The sequence below is a fragment of the Falco peregrinus genome, chromosome 5 (assembly GCF_023634155.1).
Source record: "Falco peregrinus isolate bFalPer1 chromosome 5, bFalPer1.pri, whole genome shotgun sequence".
Lineage (NCBI taxonomy): Eukaryota > Metazoa > Chordata > Aves > Falconiformes > Falconidae > Falco > Falco peregrinus.
This window is the reverse complement of record NC_073725.1, coordinates 34,940,909-34,955,239: the sequence shown is the minus strand read 5'-3', so window position 1 is coordinate 34,955,239 and position 14,331 is coordinate 34,940,909. Positions and strand designations below refer to the sequence as shown.

The window sequence follows — 14,331 nt, the reverse complement described above, 5'->3', positions numbered from 1 at the left end:
TGGAGAAAGGCGGGGAAAAGTGCTGACAGAGCTATAGAGGAAACAAGAAGACACAGTGCGAATCTGGAGGATGAGATCACTTGAAAATTCACAGTATATTTCTGAGAACACTTGGCAAAAGCACCAACTCACCTTAAAAAGATATAGCTGATCCCAAGATCAACTGGACATTCTCATGAACTTTTGCCAATCAAGCCACAATTCATATAGTGACAAAAAAATCATAAATAAAATTAAAAAATACTTTCTCCATTTGTTTGTAAAATGTTAAAAAACTACTGTGTTTAACACTGAAAAAATTCCTTTGACAGACTTTAGAAATATCAGTGGTGTTACTCAGAACACTGGTAATAGTAGGATTTAAAAACATGGATTTGAAAATACAATATGTATCTATTTTAGTATTGTAATATCTCTTTTTGTTTATATAGAAAACAAGATGCTTTATTAACCACTGGGAATTATATTACTATTTTTTTCACTACTGAGTATTTTCTTCAGATTTTTAAATTCATCAGATATGGACAAGTAAAGTGTTGAAGCCTTTACAAAGATTCCACAGGCATTTTATTGTAACTACTATTGTAAGCATTTCCCCTTCCCCTCCAATAAGCTCAAAAGTAAGTAGAGAATAAGTCCAGTAAGGGCAATGCAATGTCAATGATTTCAAAACAGTTTGATTAGAAATTGTAATTCTGATGTGCTGAACTAGATTAACATTCAGGGATATGAGTGAGGAATAGAAGCATAAAAAGGAAATAATAGGCAAGACTACAAAAGCGGTAGCATAAAAACAATGTGACAGCCCCACTAACGTCAGTAGAATGACAGCGCTCACCACAGTCAATCTTTCCAACAATCCCTGCACTGAGGTACTAATCTCCATATTTCAAAGAGCTAACTTAAATGGCCTGGTTTTCAAGAAACACTAAATAACCATAACTAATGAAGTTCAGGCTTCTAATATTCTGCATAAATATGAGTTTGGGAGGACAACTTCATACATTTAAGCTTAGAAGTTCACAAAGTTGCATCATAAATTCCTTCATAAATACTCCAGCACTGCAGTTTCATCACCAAGTATTTTCCTAGAATTTGGCCAACAATGTTTTGTTATTGCTCTCTCTAATGCAAGAACATAACCCACAGCTGAAGAGAATGACTAATGCTATGCAGCTGACAGAATATTAGATGAATTTTTCAGTTTGTCAATTATCTAATATTACACAATTATACAGTGAATTTGCAGCAAGTTTACAACAATGCATTCATAAATGTCTCTGATACCTCTCGCCACAGAAATATACCTGAAACTGAAAAGGGGTTTTAAGAGAACAAGAGAAATTATTTTATATAGTAGAAGATGATTGCAAACATTTTCTTTGCATTATTCATCCAGCTACAGCTAGTAAAGAGTTGTCACTCTATATGTAATCTGACAGCTCAATTCAATCACAGTTAAAACACAGGACCCAAGAGGTGTAAAAGAAAAGAGATCACTGCCACTGTCATGTTTACATATTTCTGAGAAAGGGTTTTATAATTAATTTCATGGATGCTTCTGTCCATGTCCTACTACTGGCAGATAAAATGCAGTCTTTGGAGAACATCTTTTTATCCATCTTGCAATGAATATCTTCTCATCATTACAAGTGGAAGGCACAGCATGCCTTTAGGGAGCTCAGACTGAATTAATCTTCTCTTTTGGAAATTTTCTTAACTGATTCCTCTCTAGAAGACTAAAACTAACCCTTTGACTTTTCCTTTCTCCCGGCCTCTCAGTAGATGGATTCAGAGAAAGAGCTCTCAGGAAAGCAACCAGAGGTAAGTACCACTACACCTTTAAAACCTATGCTAAATCAATGGAATATAATAACATTGTCACACAACAAAACTAAAAGTAGCAGGAACACATCTGCCAGTATACGGACATTATAACTTTTCAGCTTTGTTAATAAGTTAGACAAGCTCACATCCTAAAGTCATAAAAATCTGACATATTTCATTGCAGATTTGCACCTACTCAGAGAAATCAGCTGTACCCTGGAAATAAGGCCTCCTTCCCCTGTTAGAAGGACATCACTGGTTTTCTTGAAGCCCCCCACAAGATTTAAGACACTTCTAACTAGCGTTCTTCTTGTTTTTCCCCTCTTAAAAAAAACCCAAACACACACACACACAAACCCCCCCCCCCCCACACAAAAATCCCCAAAAAGCCAAAACCTTCTGAGACATTCAGAACAAGAGGTTTCATGTAGTTTCTACTTCATATCTTTTCTCTAGAAAAAAAATAATGTAACAATTTGCTATTTGTAAAATATATCAGTACCAATAAAGCATCAGTAAAATCAGTAAAATTAAAATGAAACATCTAATAATCCCTAAGGCAAAATTTACATTAACTAACCCATAAATTAACCCCAAAATTATGTCAAGAAACCAAACAGCAGTAAATGCCAGACTTAAAGCTGCCTTTGTATGATGGGGTTTTTTAAACTATAATCACACGCTTGTTATTTTTCCACTGGGTCCCTTCCTCCTTCAGTTCACAGACTGGAAACTCCTTAACGAGTAGCTATTTGATATTTTTAGTTTTATTCTCTTTGTTCAAGGCATGAGCCTATGTTTTATTTACCACATATTAATTAAACGTGTTATTAAAACAGAATTGGTAATTTTTCTAAGATCTTTCTGTCATGGCTACCAGATGCCCAACAATACATTTATTTTCAGAACACTCAAGATGTGACAGGTCAGTATTATTTTTATATTGCTGATGCTGCACAAAAGCAGAGCAAAATTAAACCCTGAAGAATGAGACAACTAAGGCTAGTTATCTCAAAGACAAAGCATTCATTACTACAAAATGCCCACTTAATGCCCAAAGGAGATATATCCATTTCATAAATAAGTAGCAGGTTCTGTGGGGAAAATGTCATGTAGGCACAATTAAATAATTAAACACTTCCATCTGATACATTCACATAAGGACCAGACAAACAACCTTAACTTCCTAATATGTGAGGACTTGGCTTTACATCCTAAAATACTTAATTTGACATAATATTTGTTTCCAATTTTCTAGTTTAAAAGAAGCCAAATGACAAATAGTACTTCTGCCATGGGTATTACACTGACTCTGGACACTTACTGCTCTGCCAGGTGGTCTCACGGGACAAAAGCAGAAGCAGACTATAATGTGCTGCATTCCAGATCTAGAAGTGGTTAATTTCCTTCACTCTTCCCCTTCTCTGGCTTATCCAGCCTTATTTTCTCCAGACACTAATCCCAGTCTGTCACCTCGTTGTCCCTTTCACCTGGCCCTGCCAAGTTCTCTCCAGCTGCCTGTCAAATCCTCCCTTGGGCTGACCGACACCAGACTGAATCCCTTGCCAAATTCATTCCTAATCCCTGCACCACGTAAAGACATTTTATAACTTTGAGTTCCTTACTTGCTTTCAGTAAACTGTCCTGCAGGAATCTAGGGTCAAATCCTACCTTTTCCCAGCTCTTAAACTCATTCCTTGGTCAGTACCAGTTTCTCCCTCTTGTCTTCCCTCTTCCAATCCCAGATACAAATCTATTCCTTTCCCTCTGCAACAGATCTGTGACTCTACATAGCTGAAACTCTGCCAAAAGCCACCTGGACCCCAAAATCTGGAACAGATTACTGGGAACGCTGGAGAGACTAGAATCCTCAATTGTTTGCTCTCATTTGGAGTAATCAGTGTGGCTGAGTATGTCTTACTCTTAGTTTGAAGTTTCTTAAATATTTAGTGGAGATGGTGCTTGTGCAGTGCACAGGAATTACAAGAATTGCAAAATAACTAAGATTATTTTAAGGCTCTTTAAATTGCCACTGAAACAGTTATCTTGTGAAATCAAATATTTCTTGGCAGATAAGAGTGATTTTACATTAATCAGTACTCAACACAAATCATGATCTGAAGGAAAGGTCAGACAATAAGCTGCTTAAGGCTAGAAGTACTGAGCATAAAATTCGTATCCATTCTGGTTCAGCATGACTAGCTAATGAAGACGTTTTAATTGTCACCATTTATCAACACACTAGTTTTATAGCATAGAAGTTTGATAACATTTATTAATAAAAATTACCATTAGCATGCAGGTTGTCAGAAAATATAGAGGTGTGTGCAACCTTTTTCTCTCAGACAGAAAACTAACTCCCATTTAATGAGAGAATACTGTCTTAGAATATTTTATCATAAAGATTGATTAGTACTGTGTAATATATTCTTCCAAGAAAGTAGTACTTAATTTATAACTATGTAACATTATCATTATATATAACATTATTAAATGTCTCTTCTGAGCATGTTTTGCAAAAATATTTAAAGTATTTTCTGAGTCTGTTCTAGGGAGTTAACACATGACACAAAAATCCAAACCCAAAGAAGTTCAATACTGGGTCTGTAAATCCAGTTTTATAATCAATTCGTAAGTCCATAACCCCCTTTTTCTTCTTGTTTCATAACTGTAATTTGAAGTAACAAATGGAAAGACTGTAAAACATTAAACTGACCTTCCTAAAAAAAAAAACAATTGTTTTGAAATGGATCTACAATTATCTTTCTCTGTATTCTTACTATGATGAGGCTTGGTGGGTTCCTGCTTTGCAGGCTGCTATGTAAATCAAAAATTATGCATCAAAATCTCCTCTCTTAATTTACCTTCTGCTATTACAAGCAGTTCTTGCAGTATCCTACTTTTTCATCTGGTTCTGCCATCAAAATAAAAAAAAAAGCAGGTTACTAGGAGCATGCATCATATGAAACACATAATTGCACTATTTGTGTTATATTTTAAAAATATGTGTGTTTCCCACTTAAGGCAACTTCTACTCCTAGATGTCTAATAAATTTTAAGTACACCAGTACAACTTCTCTGCAAAGGTGTTATAGTACATTTGAGAAGTAAACCTGCCAAAACTCAGCAAACTCATCTGACTAGCCAGTCAAATTCTGATCTATGACACAAGAAAAAGATGTTGGTAAAGTTGGCCCACTTATTTTTAACTTAATTATATTCTTTATGAACAATAATGTCTCTGTAGGCATTGTACATACCAAGTGCAACTCTGCCTTCAAAAATATACAATACATTGGAAACAAGGGTCTACTGCACTGTCCTAAGTGATAATTGCTTATTGCACTATGTAGATGAAATTTTTGTTTTGTTTTTCTTATCCCTTTAATTGAAATCATTGCATCACATTCCAGGCCAACTATTAAAGACATCAACAAAGCAAGTGATGTATTTAAGTCATCCCATATAATGAAATCTCTTCATGTTATACAAACACTAAAAGCACCCATTCTTACATGGAACTTGATAGGGATATGTACACTTTCCTAATAGCAAGAAGAGACAAAAAGGAATTGGTGTGACGTATTAAATGTGAGTTTTTATTAACAAAAGAATTACCAATTATCAAACTTCCTGAGAACTGAAATGCAAGTTTAAGCAGTAGTGTGCACTAATTTTTTCTTACATTCTTTTATACTAAATTAAATAAATCTTGTTAAAAAGAAATGCCTTAAAAATCCAGTGCTCTGAAACATAACGGCCTGAGAGTATCAGTTTCAAGGTCCTTTAAACTGACCGTATTTTACCCTCAGTTTTTACATATAACAAACATCCAGTAAACATATTCAATATTTTTTATGTAACCAGACTAATTAAAGAAAGGACCAAGTTATAAATTTCATATCCTATGTGTTTACAGTGAAGAACAAAGTATGTATCTTACATTTGATTTAAATCCCTGAGATGGTCAGCCAAAAAGCTGTCAGGCAGAAAAGAACAGTTCAAATCAATTCTGTAATGATGTTAGCTAGAAAATTAATATTGGGAAACGATGACTAATGCCTATATAACAAAGTTCCTGTAAGCATAAGGCAGTATGCGCTGAAAGAAACTGTCATTAGCTACTGTATTTTTCTACTAATTGACTGCTGAGCATTGGCCAGATTTTGATCCAGGTTCTCTTACAGGATTGACTCAATAAATCAATGTAATTCAAATAAAAATCTGGTTCTTCATTCTTTTTAAAGAACTAAGTCATAAAGTAACACAAAGTATTTTCTTTTAAAATAATCATTATAAAATCCAACCAGTCTGATGGTTTCTTCATTCAATGCATATAGCCACACAATAGAAAGGACAGAAGTAGACTCTCTATACCTGGGCACACCTGTAAAGCTTCCATTGATTCTCTTATTGTTTCCCATTATGAAAATTAATGAAGACAAGACCAGCAGCTCCTTATTTAGCATATATTTGAATCAAACCATAGATACGCAAAATAAGCAATTTTTAAACCAGCCAAACTGGTTTTCCTGATGTTTATTCTATATATTTAATTAGATGCCTATTGTAAGAAGATGCAAAGCTACAAGCTAAAAATTAAGAAACAAAATACAGATGTTGATCAGGAAACTATAGAAGGAAATGTAAACTACATGAAGAAGTCTTACAAGCTGTTCTACAAAGCAAAATTCAATAAAAAGAATACAAGAAATATTTCTGAATTAATATTTCTAAGTCTAGAGAAAAACAGTAAAAGAATTAAATCCTATAGGATTGTCACATAGCTGAATCATGGTGTCTTCAGACAGTCATACCAGCTGAGAATAAAAACAGGTAAGGAAATGTACATTGTTCCATTTTGGACAGTACAATGTTTGAGCCACTCTCTACAAAGTAGCTAAACTAATCGGTTTGAAATGTTTGCATCTGAGTGTCTTAATAAAGCAGACTCGTGTACCTTCTGTATCTTTTAATTAACTACCAGCACCATTGTTTTGTCCCCCAATACTGCAAACAGGGTACACCCCCATCTACATCTGAATATACTGATGTCACCGGCAGTTTGAATTTGCGCTCCAGTCCCAGGAAGACCAGACCCATGTCGCCCGCGTTCATCCAGGTGCCAGAAGAGAACTTGTAGCACTCAGCCACATCAGCACACATCTCTGCCTAGACAACTTCAGGAACAATTTCGCTACTTCAAAGAGTTGCAGGAATTTGCATATACACGAAGAGCCATGCTGTTGCCATGGCTCCCTCTTCTAAGGCTAGTCATCTCTCACAGCTGTGAGGCAGGAGATGGCAATAAGTCCATTCCTTTCCCCTGTGGAGCTAACTGTAACACAACAATTAGTGAGCTTCAACAAGGTCCGGAAGACATTTGCCCTTCAAAAGTGAGATCTGTTTTATCCAAAGTAACACATAAAGTGGTACAAAGCCTAGTGTATTATAAAGGCTGTAAGCCAATTTATTATTTACATGTTCCTACGAAATGAGCAAGTAATTTCAGCCTATCATCTGAGGATCAGAAGCACACTACTGTAACCACAGCCACTGCTAGTACCTGTGCTACAGAGCTCAGCACAAAGATAAAAGCCTAAAAACTCATAAGGAACGAACCAGCATTTAGTAGGCATTTTCAGCAGTAGTTAATATTGCAGATTTTTATGTCAGAAATTATTTTGCCCTATTCACATATGAATAGCACTAATGCATCTGTTACACCAGGGGTCCTCAAACTTTTTAACCAGGGGGCCAGCATACGGATGCAGTGGCAGGCAGTCATCTGCGGCTGCTTGGTTTCCCCCCCCAACCCCCGGCGGGGGAGGCGGGGGGGGGGCGTTCTGTAGATACCGGGGGCCGGACTGAGGACTGAGACTGAGATACTGGGGGGCCGTATCCGGCCCGCGGGCCGTAGTTTGAGGACCCCTGTGTTACACAGTGGAGAAGTGGCCAGCTTTCCTACTATAGATTGTCTTTAAATAATACCAAAATATTTTTGAAATTGTATTCTTCGTAGATTGACGTAGCTATAGAGCAATAGAGCAAATTCATCTGTTGTAAAATCACTCTTCTGACCTGCATTAAAGAAATTAATAATAGATAATATGCACATACCTGTGTGTATGCATGCATGCAAGTATGTCTTATATATATTACATATATAATTATAAAAAACTCAGATGAATTACAATTTATTTTTAAAAAAGTAATTTATCATTATGTCCTGGTTTCAGCTGCGATAGTTATTTTTCTTCCTAGTGGCTGGTACAGTGCTATGTTTTAGATTTAGGAAGAGAATAATTTTGTTAACTGATAATTTTGTAAACTGATGTTTTAGCTGTTGCTAAGCAGCGTTTACACTAAATCAGGGACTTTTCTCCTTCTCACCCCACCCCACCAGCAAGGAGGCTGAGTGGCACAAGAAGATGGGAGGAGACGCAGCTGGGACAGGTGACCCAAATTGGCCAAAGGGATATTCCATACCATATGACATCATACTCAGTACATAAACTAGGGCAAAAGCTGGCTGGGGGCCACTGCTCAGGAACGGGCTGGGCATTGATCAGCAGCTGGTGAGCAATTATACTGTGCATCACATTTTCTATATTCTAATTCTATTATTATTATGGTTATTGTTATTTTCCCTTCCATTTATGTGCTATTAAACTGTCTTTATCTCAACCCACAGATTATTTCCCCCCCCCAATTCTCCCCCTGCATCCCACTGGGGGTGGGGGGAGTGAGCGAGCGGTTGCATGGTGTTTAGCTGCCCACCCGGTTAAACCATGATACATTAGCAAAAGTTAATCGGTAGCATGGAACGTTAGCCACACAACTGTAATTACGAAAATGATGTATATGATGGAGGAATTCTGATCAGCTTCTGTCCAATCTTGGAGTTTCCATAACTGAAAGGAGGGTTTTTTCGCCTAAAGAACCTTCTTTGTAAAATTTCCTGGAAGGCTGACTAAGAATATTTATTCTGAAAAGGTTCTTTCCACAGTAAAAGGCTGAAGTTCAATTTATATAATAAAATACATCAAAATTCATTACAGTCTCTGCAATGACAACCTGGGGTACTGATTGTCATATTTTTTTCAGCCTGAATGAAAATTCTGATTACTGCAATCCGCTGTGGAAAGAGAATGACAATCATAGGCTTCCAGCAACAACACAGGAGGATAATCTATTGTTTGCTATTGTCTCAAAGGCTGTAATGACTCTTATCTTTACACCAAATTGAAGAGAGAAGCTCAATCCAATTATACAAAACAATCTCACAAACTGCTACTTGATTCTAATTGTGAAGTAAAACACCCAGTTCAAGACATGTTATCCCAACTAATTACGCTTTAAACATATAGAATGATACAACAGTCCACAGAAAGAGAAGATATTCATCAGTGTTGGGGTTATCTCATGTTAAAGCAGTATATTTACAGTACAATGCTTATTCTGAAAATTACAACGCCAGCCCTTTTCATTTTATAAAGCAGAAGCCAAGGGGAAAATACACTTTTGTTTTAATACAGTTAAGTCCCTTGGATCCAATCTCTCCTATCCAGGCACTGATTTAAGATTGGCTAATTAATTCATCTGAACAACAACAACAAAAAATAAATCTGAAAGTATTGTTAAGCAAAGATTAGTTCCGTTTAAGTAACAGAGCAAACTTAGGCTGTAATTAATGCTTTCAACACACTGTTTCCCTTCACAGTCATTTTTACCTGTAAAATTGAATAAAATTCCCCTTTAGATCAAAATTACAGCAATGCATGATTATTATACAAATTACATGTCCTGTTAATTGAACCATAGTCTTTAACTGACAATGTAGTCCTGTCCAAGAAGGGCTCAAAGAATATTGAATATCATAGATTTCATATGATGATTAATTTAAACCATGATGTTTAGACAACGGAAGAGTAGAATTCTCCAAACTTATTTTACTGGAAACTACCTTGCAGCTGTGAGGCTTGATGCAAAACCCGCCTGATTGCAAAGTGCTGCTCTCCTACATTTTGCAGAGCAGAATCTGGGTGTCCACAACAAGTGTTTGGTGAAGTAGGGTACCAGAGGTATCCTGTGCCAGGCTAGGAGGCCAGAGTAATAGACAGGAGCTACTTGGGAAGAGGTGGCTGTCTGTGTTTAGAGAATTTAAGAGTTGCCTACAGGACCTTCAGTGGGTTGGTGCTGTGGGAGGCAAAGTAAGATGCCTGAGAGAGTTAGCACAGAGGGAGAGACTGCTGAGGCTGGTGGGTCCTTACCTCACACTTCATTTGCTTCTACTGTATCACGCTAATCTTTCTCAGGAGAGACCTAAGCAAAAGCCATTTGACATTACTGGTGACAATCACAGAAGACTGTTTATTAAGGGAAGGAAGGGATTTAAAGGAAGAGCCGAGGCAATCCATTACATTGCTCTCTGTTGCTTTTGCATTCTCTCAAAATATATTGAACACATATCTTTGTGGGTGACTAGATCTTTGCAAAACAGACCATAATTGCAATTTGTTTCCTCCTTTCTTTGAAGCTGCGCCCACACCTCTTCAGTCTTCAAGACTGAAAGGCACACGGCTGAAGCCTGACTTCTCACTCCTTCTGGGACAAATTGCTGATGAAGGCAATGTATAATGCCGTATAATTACAGCAACATATAATGACATGTAATTCAGAAAGACAAAGATTAATACTGGGAGTTAAAAAAGTTAATCAAGTGAAATTTGGCCAACACCAAAGCTCATGCAGTGCAAAGAGCTAATCCTGTGAGTTTGAAACAGAAAAATAAAAAATACCATATACATAAAAGATAACTCAATAGCATACTCCAAATGTATTAGGGTTACAATAAATTGTAGTTAATATAAATGTCTATAATACAGTTTAGTAAGGAATAAGTTGACATGAGAGCAAATACCACTCCTCAAAAACAAAGGTAAGCCACACTAGCCAAAATCTAGTAAGGCTAAAACCCACACTTTTTGTTTTACAGATTTTTTTTCTATTACAAAAAAAAAAATAAAAAAAAAAGAGAGAAAAATACAGAACTATTTAGGAAACACTTTCATTTATGAGGAAAAGATAATTTTTCATCTAAAAATGTATACAGACAAAATTTCTGAGAGTTTCAGTATTGTTGCAAATAAGTTATTACACAGTGAAGGGAAATTTTTTGAGATAGGGAAATAATATGCGGTAGATTCAATATTGTAATTCTAGGCTAATCTCCTTCTGAGCTATAAAAATGGTTACCAGTTTTCTTACATGTATGCAGAAAAATAAAACTACACTCTAACTAAAGTTTTGAATTTGAGCCCCAAAACTCAATTATGACCCAAATTCTTCAGCATGAAAGCTCTAGATTTAAATTTCGCTATAATCAGTTCTTATTACTTCTGATCAATTTAATTACAAAATATTTTGGGCAGCTGTATAAACACTCATCATAGTGTCCTCTTACTTAATCCTCTGTAGGGAGTTAGAAGTCTCTTAGCATAACTACACTGTAGTCAGTACAATTATTTCAATTTATATGCTGCTAATATTAGTAATGAATAAGGAATATTCTCGCACAGTAATTCATGAATCATTGTAGATTAAAGTATTTTGTAATCAGCTTTCAAAATTGGCTTTTATGACTATGTCATGCAAAATCTGTTTTCTCTCACAGGGGATAATTGAATAATGGTTTGTGGGTTTTTTTGACCTTTTGAAGAAGCAAGACAGCTTGGACTGTCAAACCAGCTCCACAACGCACATCATACCATGCTTTTTAATAAACACATTATTATTTTTCTCCCAGCTATACTTACTGCAATGTGTCTTACTGTAGTCACACTTTATTTGGTTCTGGACTCAGAGGATCAGCTTTGTTAGTGGGATTACATCAGGGAATTCAGTCAAGGCACTGCAGGCTTGAGTCTGACCTACTGAAAAACAACAGCTGTTTTCTATTTACTTTTCTCAAGGTCTCTTTAGGAACCTTTGAAAACCTGTGGTGTGTGGTTGAAGGAGCTTGATCCTAGTGCAACTAGAGCGCCTATCTTTCCTAACCAATACTAAAATACAACCTCTCTAGACAGCTCCAGACAGCTTGGTCTTAAGGACTGAGAAACATAAAGACTGCTAGCCTTTTGGACTATACTTTAGCATCTTTACTCTACTCAGTGTGAACTGTGGGAAGAAGCATCTTACCATCACTGTTGACGCAGACGACGACAGGAACCTGCGTACCAGGGCCACATGGCTTCTCATTGTCGGGAATGCACTCCTCCAGCCCCACGATCCTCCAGTCATAGCAGGAGGGCTCTTCACAAGGGATGGCTTCCAGCAGGTGAGGGCAGTTTCCCGTTCCTCCTGTAGGCTCATTGGTGATGCGCCGTTTCCTTAGTTTAAAGCCTGAAATGTCCATGAAAATACAAAGGGCAGAATAAATCAGTTCTAAAATGCATAGAAGAGATTTTTATCTAGCTACACCTGAGTGAACAGTTCTGTTTCTCTTCTGTGTAAAAGATAACACAAACAGTACAACACTGCATTTTAGACAGCTGGGTAGAACTCCTCATTAAAGAAGAGAGGTAAAACTTAACAAAAGCATCAGAAGTTTTGAGCTTATTCAGTAAGCTTTGCCTTAAAACCCCTGTTTATCCTAGTCATAGGTACTCCAGGAGGGAGGCAGGAGTCATTTCCTGTGCATCACTCTTGTGGATCCATCTTATCTAACAACTCTTGACTAGATCACTGGGTTGCAATTTTTCAAATATGTTGTTTGCTTTCTTCTCAGGGATCTTCCAACAGGGAGGGATTATCAAGTGAAATCAGTTTATAAACACCCCCTCCCCCCAAAAAAAAAAACAACAAATAAAACCCACCAACCCCACCCCTACATTGCCAGAAAAGGCCAGGCCACAGGGATAAACCAAATAAGTCCTAGAACAAATTTTCAGTAATTAACATCACAATATTCCCTTGCAAACATTTATAAATTTCCTTAAGACTACCTAAGTTCATTTTGGATCAAAGAAACTGATGGGCCTTTATATAGTGTGTCATCTGCCAGGTTGTCTGCCTCTAAGAGAAACCCTCTCTCTCACTTTCAGGATGGCATGTTGAGAAATCCAGACGAAATCTTTAGTCAGAACAACCAAACTGAATGGATTCAGGAAATAGTTTCTCATGTAATGATTTTCTATAGTTTCTGATATACCTAACCAGAATGTTTTAACTTTGGCAAGGGTTTGTTTCTTTTAACATCTCTTCACAGTCTTTTTTGTTTTATTGCAATATTCCGACAGGTTAGTAATAAACAGGTATTTTTATAAAATACTACATATAACTCTCTAATTTCTACCAGGGCACAAACTAAACAGGAGTGACTTTTCAAACATGTATGTGCAAGAATTGATTCTTTGTTTGAAGACATGCCTCTTAATTCAATTACAATAAATATAACTTTAAAAATATATTTCCGTGTACCTTTAATTGATTTTTTTCTAAATTGAAGAGGTCAGCCAAATTATGTCCAAATGATTTACAGAGCCTGCCACAAAAGGCTGATATAACTACAAAAAGATGGAACTTCAGTGTCTACTGCAACAAAGAAGTCAAACGATCCACAGTAAAGGGCTACTGCTGAAATATGTAGAGACTTACTGCTAAAACTGGGAGTGTCTGTACAACAACGTCTCAGACAAACTGTCAATGCAATCATGAAATATAAGAATGTTCAGGTTAGATGAAAACATTAGCAGCTGAGAAAAGATCCCAGCTCATGTGTGCAGGAATAAAGGACTTGTGTAAACTACATTAGGCAGGCATCCAAATCAGTCTCACAAACCTAGACATTACCCTGAAAATGTAGTAGAACTTTCAGTGATGGAACAGCAACAGAAATAGCAGACTACTTGACAGCTGTATTCAGAGGAGACCTAATCCAATAGGCTTACAGACTGAACTGCTTTTTCCTTCTTGAATTGATTCAAGGCTGGGTCACATTACTGTGAGACATCATTGTAAAACTTGCATTACTGCTGCCCACACTGAAATGTAGTGAGCAGTATACCAGGAAGAAGCAGCTAAGCTAACGTGGTAATTACAGTTTCCTCCTCTGGACATATGCGGCTGCCCTTTCTTATGAGTGTTTTCGATCAAGGAACCAAGCCTGTGTTCTCAGCTTTTGTCAGATAATCATGTTGCAGCAATGACCAGGCCACTTTTTCTCATTCACAGCCAGAAACCTGCTGACTTCTTACATGAGGTCCCTGTCACTGTATTCTTGTTTTCCTATTTCATGCCTTCTTATTTTTATGTCAGGTTACTGCAATCTGTTCTGCATAGGAATAAACTGTAAAATGTGAAAATTGAAACCAGCACATATGTCGTCAGTAAAACAGTGTAACACATCAACTGTAAATGGTCCCAGCTCTTTGCCAGACCATGTTTTAATGCCGACTGCTAAATTCTTAAGCTATTACTGAACTGTAAAGCTTTGAATTACTT

General features: G+C 36.7%; 1 protein-coding gene across 1 annotated transcript in view; it reads right to left on the bottom strand.

Annotated features, from left to right (window-relative positions):
* THSD7A (thrombospondin type 1 domain containing 7A) overlaps window positions 1-14,331 on the bottom strand; it is a 287,968-nt gene that overhangs the window by 86,386 nt on the left and 187,251 nt on the right. The window contains exon 8 of the mRNA XM_055804369.1: window positions 12,028-12,231. Within this exon, the coding sequence (XP_055660344.1) occupies window positions 12,028-12,231 (204 nt within the window). The remainder of the gene's footprint in view (window positions 1-12,027; window positions 12,232-14,331) is intronic.